Source organism: Manis javanica, chromosome 1 (assembly GCF_040802235.1).
Source record: "Manis javanica isolate MJ-LG chromosome 1, MJ_LKY, whole genome shotgun sequence".
Classification (NCBI taxonomy): domain Eukaryota; kingdom Metazoa; phylum Chordata; class Mammalia; order Pholidota; family Manidae; genus Manis; species Manis javanica.
In genome coordinates, this window is record NC_133156.1 from 49,186,687 (window position 1) to 49,202,992 (window position 16,306).

Consider the following 16,306-nt stretch of genomic DNA (forward strand, 5'->3'; position numbering starts at 1 on the left):
CCGTATCCTGTGGGGACATGGAGTGTCAGGCTGTCATGTTTTGGTGGCTGGAGGAGGAAGCAAGGAAGAGACACGAGACAGGGCAGTGTGCCCCTGCACCATCTTCCTCCACTGCTGGTTTGTGGAATCCCTGCTGTTGTGAGCCATGTAATCAGCCAGACAACAGTAGTACCCATCTTAAGCAATGGCTCTGTGTCTGTCCTGGGCTAAGAACTTTACAGGCAGTATCTCATTTAATTCTCACAAGAGCCCTAGGAAGAAGTATGAGGACTACTTCCATTTGACAGATAACTGGTCGAGTCCCAGAAAAGCTAAGTCACCTGCTCAGAGCATCCAGTGAAAAAGTGGAGAAGCTTGGATGTGAACAGAGACTCCAACTTTCTTACAGGTAGCCATCATACTATTCCTACCTGTCAGGGGGCTACTTGACTCTCTCTCGTGTCCCCAGAACTGAGTTGTGTTTGGATGAATATACGGCCTGCCCTCGTTGATACTGCAGATAACAGTTGTCCCCAGGGCTTTGGCGTGGCCTTCAAAGAGGTCATAGGCTCTCCAGCTGGGCCCCTGGTGCCCACTCCCCAGCTGCTTTGCTCAGAGCCACTCAGCACAGGTTCTGATAACACAGCCCTCTCCCAGGCCCCACTCATATCCCATCATTAACGTTATGGCATCTCTTTGGCCCATTCCTATTTTGCCATCCTTACTTGGCAAAACCTCAGCCCTGTCAAAGTGAAGTCTCCACCTCCTTGCTACCTGTGCAGTTGGAGAAAGACACACACAGCCATGCTGTAAGGTCTCGTGTTAAGATTGTGGTTGTAAACCCCACATGAGCCCTAATGCTTCCCCGCATTTATTCTGCGTCTCCCTTCTGCTCATCCCAGTGGTGAGTTCTCCTCCCCTCTCTCTTCCAACCCCCAGCAGCTCCTCCCAACCCTTACCCTCCCTCCGCTGATGCTCCTGCGCCACGGTCAGTTCTGAGAGAATGGAAGGAACCAGGGGAGAGCTGCCACCCCTCACCTAGCTGTTCTCACAGGTTCTGCATTTCTCCTGGTTCCCCTGCTCCCATCTAAGGCCATACTCTCCCCAGGACACCATGCCCACAGTTATTCTCCTGCTCTTTCCTCTCCCTGTTTTCCCCCCTCTTCTGGATGTGGTCTATCAATATGTCAACACTGCTGCTATTTTCATGTGCTTAAAAATCTTTTTTACCCCACTTCTACCTCCAGCTACTACATTGTTTCTTTCCTTTCTCTCATAGCTAAATGTGAAAGAGGTATTCACGTTCTCTTTGGGGCCTAACCCATGTGGGCTTTTGCCTTTGTCATTCCACCAGAAATGTGTTCGTTACATTCCCCCTGCTCTGGTCTAAGGCCATCAGCGACCTCCTTGTTACTAAATCCAGTGGCCAGGTCTCCATCCTCATCTCTCTTGGCTTATCAACTGCCAACTTATTTGGCTCAGCTGCTCGCTCTGTCGTCCTTGACATCTTTGCTCTGACTTGGCTGCCCAGACCCCTTGCCCTCCTAGTTCTTCCCACATCACTGGCTTCTCTCTCTCTTTGGCTGGTTCTTCCTCATTGCCCTGACCTGTAACTGTCAGAGGGCCCCAGGGCTCAGCCCTTGCTCCTTTACCCTTTTCTATTTGCATTCACTGCATTGGTGATCTCAGCCTGTTCTCCGGCTTCAAACACCATCCCAAATGTGTGGCTCCAGCCTAGGCCTCTCGGCTTATCTCTGCAGTATTTAGCTGCTGCCTATTCCACATCTTTGCCTGCCAGTCCAGTAGGCATCTCAGATGTGTATGTCCACAAGCAAGCACCTGATCTTTCCTCCTGTATCTTCACTATCTCAGCTGATGGCAGCCCCATTCTTCCACTGTCCAGGCCAGAGACTACAGGGTCACCGTTGAGTCACCTCTTCCTGTGCCCTATAGTCAATCCTTCAGGAACTCCTGGTAGCTCCGCCTTCAGAAGGGCCCCATATCCCAACCACTTCCCACTGCTGCCCCTGACTCACTGTCGTCTCTCACCTGGATTGGGTAGCAGTCTCCTGCTGGGTCTCCCTGCTTCTGTCCTTGTCCTGCTTCATCTCTTTTCAACACAGAGGCCAAAGTAGTCCTATTAAATTACAAGTCAGTACATGCCCCGCCTCTACCTAAAGCCTTACAATGGCTTCTGTCTCCACCTAGAGTCAACATCTGGGCCTGGGCCTGGCCTCCAAGGCCCTTGGGCTCTCCTCCTCATTTTTCAGTATTCATACCAAGGCTCTTCCTCCAGCCTCCTGTGCCCCTTGGGTACACCGCACACTCCCTGCGTCAGGCCTTTACACTTGCTGTGCCTTCTGACTGGAATTCTGTTCTCCCACGTATTGACGTTCAAGGCTCACTCCCTCACCTCATTCTGGGCTTGACCCAAATGTCACCTTCCTTCTACTCTGTTTAAAATCACATGCCCCCCTCCACTCCTCTATCTCCTCCTATCCCTTCTCCCTGTATTATTTTTCTCTGGGGTACTTTCAATCACCTAACATTTCTCTATATCACAGATGTTAGGGTACACATGATTTTCGCATTTTATCATCTCTGAAATCAAGATGCAGTTTATACTAGATGGCAGGTCATAGTTTAGTTGGCAACTATTTACCTTTCTTAGTAGTGCATGAAATAATAGTACACTTAAGAATTGGTAGCATCTTAAATTCCATGAAATGCAATATAAAATTTACTTATTTGATTTGTATCTGATTCTCTCAGATGGGCATGTAAGCTCTTGAGGGCAGGGATTTTTATCTGCTTTAAATCCCGCTGTATCACCAGCACCCAGAACAGAGCCTGGCACATAGAGTGCCTGGCACTCTTGGCAAACCTGTGTGTTGAATGAATGAATGTAAATGTCAGCTGAGATACACCATTTTCACACCTACGAGCCAGCCCAAAGTAGATGGGGTAGCTTGTTGGCAATCATCTGATGGCAGTGTCATACCTCAGTGCTGTCCTCATGTTCATTACCCCTTTGCTCCTCATAAGTGAACTGGCACATTCTGAACTGTGCTATCTGATGTATTTGTCCCCGCAGGAAACTCTGAGTCCCTTGGGGGCAAAATCATGTCTTACATGGTACTGTGGCTCCAGAGCCTGCAAAGGCCTCAGAGAATATTTACTAAATGAATGAGCAATATAAACATATATTTAAATTTATTCTAGGTGCCTATTGACTATAGTCCTGAAGGTAGGAGTTATTTTCCTTGTTTTCTCAACCTACTCACCACTGTTCTCCTAGAAGTCACCTTTAGCCACACAGTGGCTTTGCACACTCCATGCCATGCTGTTACATGATAGAAGGAAAAACTGGAAGAAAGGATCCCAGGTAGATTGAAGAGCCCCCTCCTAATCCCAGGTGCCATCCTGAGCTATTACTTGGCTACTGGCCCACTTCACAAGCTGGCTTGTGGTATTTCTAGCACAGCCACTGTTATGTTTGGGGAAGGTGAGTGACCTAAACCCCAAACCTAGGCAGGGCTCTTCAAAAAAGGATGTGTTGAAACAGTAAGACCCCTGAGGAATGGTTAGAATTATTTTGTAGTTCTTTCTGCTAAGGATGTGTAGTGAAAATATTAAGTCACTTGAAATAAATCCTCTCTCTGAGAAGTTATATTCAGTTAGGCTAATTTGTTATAGTTTGTTTTTATCTTAAAGGCTCCATTTACATGATTCAAAGAAAAACTGTATAGAAAGGTTTGCTGAAAAGAAATCCTGCTCCCTCCAGACCTTTCACCCCAATCCCACTACCTACCCTAGATAGGTAACCACTCTGATTAGCGTCTTCATTATCTTTCCATTATTTCTTGTTGCATATATAATCATGTGATCATGTTCACTCTCCTCTGCACTTCAAACATGGTGCAAAATATGTACATAGAGACAGAATATATATATTCTTATCCCTCCATTTCTTATACAAAAAGTAGCACATATTCTGTTCTGCACTATTCTGTATTTTCCCCATAAGAATTTGCCCTGGAGATCTCACCATATCAGTGAAAATGTTCATCATTTTTTATACATACTATATAATATTCCATTGTAGAGCTATGGTTTACTCTTCCAGTCCTCTGTTTCTGGAGCTTTGCATTGTTCAAAATCATTTTCCTTGATATTAGTTTGGGCACTGATTTCTTGGATCTGACTCTAAAAGCAAAGGCATCAAAAGCAAAAATAAACAAATGGGACGACATCATACTAAAGAGCTTCTGCACAGTAAAGGAAACCATCAACAAAATAGAAAGGCATCCTATGGAATGGGAGAAAATATTTGCAAATCATGCATCCTATAAAGGGTTAAAATCCAAAATATATAAGGAACTCATGCAACTAAACAGCAAAAAGCAATCTGATTAAAAAATGGACAAAGGATCTGAATAGATATTTTTCCAAAGAAAACATACAGATGGCCAACAAGCGCATGAAAAGGTGCTCCGTATCACTGATCGTTAGGGACATGCACATCAGAACCACAATGAGGTATCACCTCACACCTGTCAGAATGGCTATTATCAAAAAGACAAGAAATAAGTGTTGGTGAGGATGGATAGAAAAGGGAACCCTTGTGCGCTCTTAGTAGGAATGTAAATTGGTGCAGCCACTATAAAAAAGTGTAGAGTTTCCTCAAAAAATTAGAAATAGAACTACCAAATGATCCAGCAATTTACTTCTGGATACTTAGCCAAAAAAACAAAAGCACTAATTCAAAAAGATATATGCACCCCCATGTCACTGAAGCATTATTGATAATAACCAAGATACAGAAACAAAGTATCCAGTGATATATGAATGGATAAAGATGAGATGTAATACATACACACACACAATGGAATACTCTTCAGCCATAGAAAGAAATGAAATCTTGCCATTTGTGACTATATGGAGGGACCACGAGGGCATTATGCTAAGTTAAATAAATCAGGCAAAGATAAATACCATATGACCTCACTTATATGTGAAATCTAAAAGCAAAATAAGCCAAGTTCATAGATAGAACAGTATGGCAGTTGCCAGAGGGGAAGTGGTCAAAATGAGTAAAGAGGGTCAAAAGGTACAAACTTCCAGTTATAAAATGGTCATGGGGATGTAATGTGCAGCATGGTGACTACAGGTAATAATACTGTATTACAGTTTTGAAAGTTGCTAGGAGAATCAATCTGAAAAGTCCCCATCACAAGAGAAAAAAATTTTTTGTAGCAACATGTGATGACAGATGATAACTTACTGTGGTGGTCATCTCACAATGTATACAAATAATGAATCATTACATTGTAGACCTAAACCAATATAATGGTATATGTCAATTGTACCTTAGTACAATATTTTTAAAAATATTTTTAAATTAAAAGTTTTTTTTACTATTAGAAAGAGGGCCAGAATAAGGACCCTTCTTATTCATGGGACATTTTGTACTTGTGTTGGTCTATCTATGGGATAGACACAAATAGGATTACTGGTCAAAGAGAAAAATGCCTCTGTGTTTTTGCTAGATATTGCCAAATGCCTTCCATAAGTTTTTTACCATTTGCATTCCTTCCAGAAAAGTAAGGGACTGCCTATTTCCCCATAGCCTCACCAATAGCATATCTTGTCAAATTTTTAGATCTTTGCAAATTTGGTGGAGGAGACACGATATGTGGTGTTTCATCTCATTTATAATTAATTACTTGTTCAATGTCTGAGTCAGCTTCCCAAGAAGGTGGGGAACCATCACTTATCCCTGGTACCTGACACAGAACCTAGCATTCAATATGATTAATATAGGATAGGTACCCAACCACAAAAAAACAAACAACCCAATTTTAAAAATGAGCAAATGGCTTGAACAGGCATTTCTCCAGTGGCCAATAAACACATGAAAAGATGCTCAACACCACTGTCATCAGAGAAATGCAAATCAAAACGACAATGCCTAAACTCATTAGGAAGGCTGTTATTAAAAAAAAAAAAAACTGGAAGTGTTGACGAGAATATGGAGAAATTGGAACCCTTGTGCACCATTGGTCCATTGGTGGGATTATAAAATGGTGTGACTGCTATGGAAAACAGTGTGGCGGGTCCTCAAAAAATTAAAAATAGAGCTACCACATGATCTAGCAATCTTACTGGGTATCTATCCAAAAGGATTGAAAACAAGGTCTCAAAGAGACATTTGCACACCCATGTTGCACACCCATTCACAACAATCAAGAGGTGGAAGCAACCCAGATGTCCTTGGATGGATGAATGGATAAACAGAATGTGGCATATACACACAGTGGGATATTACTGGGCCTTAAGAAGGGCAAACCTGTCACGTCCTGTCGCAACAGATGAACCTTGAAGACATTATGTTAAATGAAATAAGCCAGTCACAAAAAGACAAATACTGTTCGATTCCATTTATATAAGTTATTACAGTAGTCAAATTCATAGAAACAGAAAGTAGACTGGTGGCTATTAGGGACTGGGAGAGAGGGAGAAAAGGGAAGTTGCTTAGTGAGTATAGAGTTTCAGATTTGCAAGATGTAAAGTTCTGGAGACCTATTTCAGAACAATGTAAATATGCCTGACAGTGAACTATATACTTTAAAATAGTCAAGATGGTAAATTTTATGCAACAACATGGATGGGCCTTGGGGGCATTTTTGCTAAGTGAAATAAACCAGTCAGAGAAAGATAAATATTGCATGATCTCACTGGTACATGGACCCTAAAAGAACAAACTCATAAAAACAACAGATTGGTGGTTGCCAGAGCTGTGGGGTAGCACAAATGGGTGAAGGTGGTCAGGAGGTACATACTTCCAGTTATAAGATAAATTAGTGCTGGGTATATAATGTGCAGCATGATAACTAGTTAACAATCCTACATTATCTATTTAAAGTTCGTAAGAGAGTAGATCTTAAAAGCTCTCATGACAAGAAAAAAATTGTAACTGCAAGGTGATGAATGTTAACTTACTGTGGTGATCAGTTCGTAGTATATACATATAGCAAATCATTATGTCATACATCTTAAACATATGATGTTTCATGTCAATTGTATTTCAGTAAAGTGGGGGAAAAGGTAAATTTTACGTGTTTTTTAATAATAAAAAAAGAGAACATTCTATAGGTGCTCAATAAAGATTTGGCAAACAAGTAAACCAGTGAATGAATAAGGTAATGAATGAGTGAATTACTGAAAATGATTAGCAGTGAGCCCTTTCTTCCTCGCAGGCAGCTCCCATTTCCCCAGGAGCCAGACTCCGGAATGCCTTGGCAGCCGCTGCTTACACTCTCTCTTTGCCCATCCTCAACAGGGAGGCGCCCAGATCAGCCTGGCCGAGGTCTGCTGCTCTGGAGAGAGGTCAACTCGTTGGTACAACCTCCTGAGCTACAAATACTTGAAGAAACAGAGCAGGGAGCCCAAGCCAGTGGGAGCCAGGGCCCCCACCCCAGGGCCTGAAAGCACGGTGAGCTGGGCCACAGGTTTGCCCCACCCTCCGGCATGTGCAGCACCTGGGTGGATGGAAGGAAAAGCCTCTCCCAGAACTGGTGATGGCTGGGCATCGGAGGTGGAGGAAACCAGGACCAGAGGGTAGTGGTGTGGAGAGGGAGAAGAGACAGGGTAGGAAAGACCTCTGCCAAGGCGCAGGTAGCCCCCATCTGCAACATACCCCCTTCCCCATTTGTGCTCTCACCATCTGTGCTTTGCTTGACTGAATATAACTTGCGTGATTAAAAAATGAATGAATTATTTTTTGAATGAAGTGGAGAAGGGAGGAGAAACTGTGGAAGGTAGAAAATGTTGAGACTCTAGCACATGCATAGTGGTGGATGGTGGGAGGGAGTGGGAAGTAACAAGAAGTACACTCCGAAGACTGGAGGTTTCTCAACTGGGGGACAAGGATCATTTCTCTTCTCTGAGCATCCATTTCTCCATGTCTAGTCTCAGTCTAAAAAGGTTGTTACGAAGCTTTGAAGAAGCATATGTAAAGAGTACTTGGTAAGGGCTTGATAAATGGTATCTGTTACATTACTGTTTAAGTTTCTTGAAACTCTTACATTTGCTTATTTTTGGTTAAAAAATATGTATTGTTCTCATTTTAATGCTGTATACTTTAACCTATTGAAATATCATTAAACTTTTCCCTGCACTTGGAAAGCCCACTTCTGCTGACTGAGTAGACTGGCCAGTACTCAGCTGAGCAGTGAAGTTACCCTTGGACATAGAGTGTCAGCGTGTGTCAGCACATCTCAGATCTAGTTATGTCCAAAATAGAGAGCATTTAGGATCCCGATTGGCTTGTCATTCTCTGTGGTGCTTCTGTCCTGTCAGTACTTGGTTACCTTGGACAGTCACTGCCCAGAATTTCAGTGGAGGGGATGGATGGGTAAGGAAAAGGGTGAGGGTTCAATCTGTTCTCTTCTCCTCTTCCTTTGTCACTATTGTCATCATTTTCTATACGTCTGGCACTGTCTTGTTTACTGTGCATTTTACCAAGGCACAGAAAGGTTACCTGAGGATACACACCTAATAAGCAACAAAGCCAGGAGTCAAACCAAGGTCTCCCTCACTCCAAAAAAAGGAGTCAGTGAGCTAGCAAAAGTCTTGAAAACAAATTTCTAGAGCATGTCCTTGGCTAAATAATGTCAGCCTTAGGCACATTATTTTCTTTATTCACATTTCTCAATGGAATAATCATAATTTCTACCTATCAGAATGATTGTAAAGATTAAATAAGATGCTATATGTAAGCCATCTATCAGCACCTGGCATATACTAGGCCTTCAATTAATTTAGTTTCCTCTTTCCTTCCCGAAAAGAAAATTTCAGGAATTATACAGGCTCTGAGCCATACTACAAGCGTATTTGCAAATTAACCATGTGCTCAGAAAACTACATGATCAGTTTTTGTTCTATTAGGTGCCATTTACTGAGTGCCAATTATGTGCTGGATACTCTCTGCATTCCTTATGTATATATTCTCAATCTTCATAACAACCCCTTGTAGCAGTTGTCAGAGGGAACAGTCTCAGAAAGGCAAATAATTTCCTCAAGTCACTGTAGTGACTGTAGATACCGTTTAGTATAGATGATGTTCTTCCAGGAAGCCTTCCCTGAATGCAACCTCCCAGGCTAGCTATGCCACTGCTCCTCTGTTCTCAGACATCCAATACTTACAGTCTTTTTCACATCATTTTGTTATTGATAGTTCATGTGATGGTCTTCCTGGATATACTGAAATCTCTTTACAGCCAGAAACCCATAAACCTGTCTCACTCAACAAATAATCTTGGCTGTCTTGCAGAATTCCCCATGCATGCAGAGGCTATTCTTAGGAGAACTGCCAGGTAGAAGAACTAAGCACCATATCTCCAATTATAAGTGAGCTTGGGTAGACTCTTCCCCACTCCAGTCAGTCTTACCCTCTGTTCATTGGGAGGGTCACACTCTTAAGAATCTTTTGATTCTTGCCATGGTGGACAAATAAATGAATCGGCCTTTGTCTCCACAGGATGCAGTATCTGCTCTGCTGGAACAGACGGCAGTGGAGCTGGAGAGGAGGCAGGAGAGGAGGAGTGGTGCACAGACCCTGGAAGACAGCTGGTAAGCGAGGGCTCCCTTGGGCCTCAGCTGCTGACCTGGCTTGGACTGGACCCAGGAAGGAGATCCCCAAACACCGGGACGTTCAAGAAAAATGTCCCTCTGGGAAACTGAGAGCCTCTCTCCTCATGAGTTTTCTACAGGCAACGAGGCAATATATATACAGCGTGGTACAGTGGTTCCCAAAATTCTTTCCCAGTCTATCATTTTGTGTCCTATGAATCATTCCTGCCAGTTCACATCTTATATTACTGTTTTGATGCCATTATGTTTGTTTTGGTTAAAAAAATTAAGCTTTATATTACTATAAATGGAAAATTAGTATAATTTACCATAAATTGAAGATTCTCCAGCAAGGAATTACATTTGACTGGGAAGAGAGACTGGAAATAATAGGTTTAAATAAAATAGAAGTTTATTTCTTACTTAAGAAAAAAGGGAGGTGGCAATCCAAGGATCATCTGTCATTTCCATGGTGCTACTGTGAACCCAAGCTCCTCCTCTCTTTCTGCTTTGCTGTCTTGACCTCCATCGTAGAGGGGCTGCTTTTAGAGCCCCAAATGACTGCTGCGTCACCTAGCCGTCAGGCATCAGCAAAGAGGAAAAGCAAAAAAGTGTGCCTATGTGCTTTTTAACCAAGGAACATTCTTAAAGTCCCACCCAGCAATTTCTGCTTGATTCTCATTGGCTGAGCTTAGCGACATGGCCTGCCTAACTACATGAGAAGCTGGGAAATGAGGTCTGTTAATTGGGTTAAAAAATTAGGATTTTATGATTAAGGAGGAAGTGTGAATGGATGCTGGGTAGGCCATGAGCCAAATCTGCCTCAGAAGGTAACTGTTGAAAATTAAATGTAATGAAAATAAAACAGAAGAATTAAAGTCTAGCTAGATAAATTGCTTGCTAAGGCTGTAGGCCTGAGGTGGTCTCTCCAGTGTTAAAAAGGAAGTTTAGTTGGTGTTTCAGCAATGTTAAAGACATGCTTCCATCAGAGAGAGAGAGACTCTCTCCTTGATGTAGTCAGGAGGTCTGAAGGAATGAGACAGGAAACTACTTTCTCACCACGTGACTCTTTAGTCCTTGTCTCCTGACAGATCTCATTACATGCTTTAGGCAACAATGATGTAGACTAGGGTTCAAAGCTTTATCATTTTCTGTGTGAACCTTCGGCAAAACATTTTTAACTTTTCATCGCAGTAATGCATACTTACAGAAAAGTTCACTTAAGCATACAGCTTGGTGAAATTTCAGAAACCAAACTACCCCTGCAGCACCCGGCATCCAGACCAGGGAGCCACGCACTGCCAGCATTCAGAGGCCCATACCAAGCTTCCTCCAGGCCGCTACCCTCCATCTCCAGGGTAGCCACTATTTGGCAAGTCATTCTAACCTTGTCTGAGCCTCAGGTGAACAGTAGAATCATCGCACCAACTGCATAGGGTTATCGGAAGGGACTGGAGGAAAAACCACTAATGAAGGTGAAGTGCAAAGCTTGTAGTAGGTAGACACTCAGTAGATGGTAGAAACTATCATTAGGAAAATGGGAAGGAACATTGCTAGAAAGAGAAAAGGCAAGTCTCATCTGGAAATGACCACAGCTGATGAATCTTGCCACAGTGCATTAAGTGACGTGCTCTGAATTCAAACAGATAGGATTCAGAGTCTTGCCCAGCCAGTTTCCTATGGGATTTTAGGTCTGGGTGAGGCCTGAGCACCATAAGTTTTAAAAGCTCCCTGGGTAATTTTAATATGCAGCCGGGGCTGAGAACTATGGCTCTAAACCCCCACTTCTTCGTTTGTGAAGTACAGATTAAAAAAACAGCCACTATACATCTTACTACACTGATAGACAGTGATTGCAGTGGGCATGGAGGGGACTCGATAATATGGGTGAATGTAGTAACCACATTGTTTTTTCATGTGGAACCTTCATAAGAGTGTTTATTAATAATACCTCAATAAAAAAAATTTTTTTAAACAACCACTACAAATGGAGCTTTTCATAGACTCAAAAAAAACTATGAATGTTAGCACTTAACACAGACCCTGACCCACCCAGGAAGCACTCAATCACTGTTCTGCATTATTCTTGTACAGATTATACATTAGGTCTCAGGAGGAGTCTTTCATTAATATCTTTTACTCCAGGGGTCAGTCAGCAAATGTTTTCTGGAAAGGGCCAGATAGTCAATGTCTGCTCTGTGGGCCATATGGATTCTGTTCCATCTCCAAAACCCTGCTGTTAGGGTATGAAGGCAGCCAGAGAGTGTATATATACCAACCGCTGTGTCTCTGTCATTGAAATGTCATTGATAGACACTGAACTGTGGATTTCACATAATTTGCACAAATCATGAAATAACCACTCACCTTTTTTTGTCCTGACCTTTGAAAATATAAAAACCATTCATAGTCCAAAACAGGCAGTGAACTGGATTTGGCCCACAGACTGACCCCTCTTGTGCTCCTCTCTTTTACTATTCCTCCATGTGATAAAGGGCATGGCAAGGTTCCTGAATTTTTCTGTGTTCATTTGTTTGTTTTCAGGTTCTCTCTGAATTGTCACAATTTCTTTCAACTCCTTCCTTCCTTCCTCTGTCCCACCCTCTCATTCTCTCCTGTCTCCCTGCCCTCCATTCTCCCTTCTTTTCTCTCCCCCTTTCCCTGGCATACTATGGGGCTGTGCTGTGATTCACATCAGCAAGGTCTGATGCCGGAAGCAGGCCCAGGACCTGTCTTCTAAAACCCTGGCACAAGATCAGTGGTTTCCGCCAAATTCCAAGCTTGTGTTGAGACTTTTCACACTGTCTCCTAGCAACCGCCTTCTGTTCTCTTTCCTTTTGTGGCCCCCTGTTTCCCCACCCCTCGCCATTCAAACTCCCCTAGACACTGACATACAAAGAGGGCTGGGAATCCCAGCGCTGCTATATGGGGGTAAATCTATCTGCATCCCACCCCCTCCCCCAGACTGGACGCTTCTTTTGGTCCTGGAATGTTAACTAGCTTTGCTGTGCCTGCTTAGCTCTGGAGGCATGTGTGGATGTCTCCAAAAGACTGGTCTTCTGTTCTAATGTACACTCCCTCTCCCTCGGCACCCAAGGCCCAGAGTGCCATTGTTATCTCCTCCTTTTATTTGTTTAGGTTTCTTTAGCGCATATAATAAGAAGACTGGGTTGGTGTTTTTTTTTTAAGATCCACAAGCAAAACAAAACTCTTAAGAGTATTAGAAAATATAAAAGAATATAATCACAAACAATTACAGAGTAAAAATCCTTGTATTTGCCTCCTGGGGAACTTGCATGTATTTGCCTAGAGCAGAGGTTGAGAAGTGGCATTGCTGGGTCCCAGGGAATGAGTGTTTTATATCTTAATAGGCATTGTGAAATAGTTCTCAAACAAGATTGTACTAGTGAAGGCTCCTACCCACAGTGATAAGAGTACCCCCAAACCTACACCCTCTGACTTTGAATATAATCAAACTATAGTACTTAATCAGTAATACGTACATTTTTAGCAAATACCGTTAAATTGACTTCACAGTGTAAATTGGCTGCTCTAATCTACATTCCCCACAGGGATGTGCCTATTTGCTATACCTTCCCCAGCTCTTGGTATTATCAGATATATGTATGAGTGTGTGTATATATATATATTTTTTTGGAGGAAATACATTTTTTGGAGGAAAGGGGCATTCCAAAGGATGAAAAGATGTTGTTTGCTTTCATTAGTTTTCTCTTCACCATTGAGATTATTTTCCTTTCCAGAAATACTTTAATCAGAGTCACATTCAATAAGAAGAGACTTTGATAGTCTCTTGCTTAGTGGAGTTGGACACACTTGGAATGGAAACCTGGCTGCACCACTTGTGACACTGCACAAGGCCATCAACTCTCTGATCCTCAGCTTTTGAATCTGTAAAATGGAGACAGGAATTGGCTACAGTGTGGTTGTAAGGCCTTGGCGTAGTGCACGTAACTTATTAAGCCTTTGATAAATGCAGGCTAATGTGTCTGCAAAATTCTTCAGAGGTGCTCCTTTTGTGTTCCCATGTTTAATAGCTATTTTAAGAATAGATCAAGAGGCTGTGGGGGCAAAGAACGGGGAGAGAAAAGGCCCCTCCAATGTGGTTACACACATCTCAACACAGGGGAGATTGTAGTCTCAGAGCTGGGGTGGTGACTTAAGATCTGTTCTTCCTGCTGGGAAAATCCTAAGGGAGATCTGATGTTTGTCCACGGTCTCACTGAGTCAACTAACTAGATGTCAGATTCTCTGCTTTTGACTGACATGCATCCATTCCATGTGGCAATGCTGCCTCATACTGATCAGAAGCTTGGTGGTTATATATGTCTCTGAGAAGTAACGATGGGAATAGAGATAAGGTAACTAATTAGCAATACAGTCCATTTGTTATATCAACTCCTCCCAACCCTGAAGTCCAAGGGGAAAGGATAATTATGAAGAATATGACCAAAAACAAAGACTCATCATTAAATGGTGCCAGAGCACCATTGGAAATCCATAAATGAAAAAAAAACAAACTTTGAGCATCATGTACAAAAATTAATCTGAAATGGATCATAGAGCTAAACATAAAAGCTGAAACTTAAAGAAAATATAGGAAGAATTCTTTGCAATTCTGGAATAGGCAAAGATTTCTCAAAAGATTTTTTTTAGGACAGAAAAAGCAGAAATGATGAAAGAAAATTGATACATGGACTTTATCACAATCAAAAGCTTCTGTCTTTGGAATATACCATTTAGAAAATAAAAAGGCAAGCCACAGACTTGGAGAGAATACAGTGATTCATATCTGGACTATATAATGAACTCGATAATAAAAAGACAAGTGAATTTTTAAATGGGCTAAAGATTGTAACAGACACTTTGCCAAAGAAAACATGAATGATCAACAAATGCAGGAACAGATTCTCAACAGCAAAGTGTGAATTAAAACCACAATGAGATACGAGTACACATCCAATAGAATGACTAGACCAACAATGCCAAGTGTAGATGAGGAACTGGTGGTATTCTTACATTGCTGATGGGAATGTAAAATGGCAGAGGCCAGTTTCTTAAAAGGATAAACTGACACTGTATGGCCTAGCAGCTCTGCTCCGGGGTATATGTTTGTTGAAACTTTGACCCCAGTACCTCAGAATGTGACTGTTTTCTGGAGATAGGACTTTCAAAGAAATGATCAAGTTAACAATAGGCTGTCAAAAGTTAAGGTGGGCCCTAATCCAAAATGACTGATACCCTTATAAGAGGGTGTTTGGATACGTGTCAGGACACAGCATGAAGGTGGCCATCTGCAAGCCACAGAGATGGGCCTCAGAGGAAACCAAACCTGCTTATACCCTGATCTTGGATTTTTAGCCTCCAGAACTGTGAGAAATAAATATCTATTTAAGCTTCCCAGTCTGTGGTCTTGGGTTATGGCAGCCTGAACAAACTAGTATAGTATCCAAGAGAAGTGAAAACCTGTATCTGCACAGACTAGGAAGTGAATATAGAAGCTTTATTTATAATTGCTAAGAAATGGAAACAATCCGAATGTATATCACCTGATAAATAGCTAAACAAATTATGCTCTGTTCATCCAGCGTAACAGTACTCAGTGATAAAGTGGAGTGAACTATTGATACATGACCCAACATGGATGAACAGCAGAAACATTACACTGAGAAAATGAAGCCAGAGACAAAAGAGCATATACTGATTGCATTTACATGAAACACTAGAAAAATCAGATTTAATCTGTAGTGACAGAATGCTCAGCAGTGGTGGGCTGGGTGGGGAGAGATGAACTGGGAAAGGTACAGGGAACCTTTCAAGGTAATGGAATGTTCTGTATCTTGAATGTGGTGGTGGTTACACAGCAGAATACATTGGTTGAAACTCATCAGAGTAGATAAAAAACGTGTTTTGTTGTATGCAAATTATACCTTAATAAAAAGGATGTTTTTAAAAAGAAATGTGTCCTTCATCCTGAAGGTTAGGAATCCCTGCGCTGGATGTACTTAAAGACATCAGAGTAGCCTCTGGGGTGACTAACCAAAGCGGTTTGTCCTCACAGGGGCTGCGAGATCAGCGAGAACGAGGTGGCCGCAGAGGAGGAGGGGGAGGAGGGCATACCCACTGAGAAAACCTCACCGGATGTGGGCGAGTGCCCAGCATTAAAGGTAGGGAGGGCCGGGGAGACGGGCAAGGCTTTCTCGTGGATGTAGCCCTCAGTCCTTGAGCCCAGTCAGAAAAGGTTAAGTCTTGTCCTGCAGCAATCAGGGGACAGGCCCTCTGAATGAGATGTGACCTGCAGAAGGTTGTATAGGGGTGTCCCTGCCTGTACTCGGTGACAGTAAACTAGGAGAAGCTGACTCACTGCTCACCTTGCCTGCCCTTTGCAGGTTCCCCTGTTTCTTTGGACAGACCCCAGGCTTTCTGGTCACGTGGATCTGGGTTCAAATGCTAGCTTTGCTACTCGCTAGCTGTGTAGTCTTAAGCAGATGACTTCATCCCTCTTGAGCTTTGATGTCTTCATCTCTAAAATGGACACAATGATACCCACCTTGCAGACAGGTTCTAAGGTTTTGAAGGAATGTATTTATTTTGTTCTGCCCAAAGTACAATAGGAAGAGTATCCAGTCAAGTTCCCCTTGCCTCCTGCTTCCCTGCTGCACTGGGGTTACATGTT

The 16,306-nt window shown here is 42.5% G+C and overlaps 1 protein-coding gene across 3 annotated transcripts in view; it reads left to right on the top strand.

The window, feature by feature from the left end:
- The window catches only part of WWC1 (WW and C2 domain containing 1), a 150,220-nt gene that overhangs the window by 119,429 nt on the left and 14,485 nt on the right, over positions 1 to 16,306 (top strand). For all 3 annotated transcript variants that reach the window (XM_073231957.1, XM_017650315.3, XM_073231958.1), the window contains 3 exons: positions 7,322 to 7,474; positions 9,521 to 9,612; positions 15,692 to 15,797. In XM_073231957.1, coding sequence (XP_073088058.1) covers positions 7,322 to 7,474; positions 9,521 to 9,612; positions 15,692 to 15,797 — 351 coding nt within the window. The remainder of the gene's footprint in view (positions 1 to 7,321; positions 7,475 to 9,520; positions 9,613 to 15,691; positions 15,798 to 16,306) is intronic.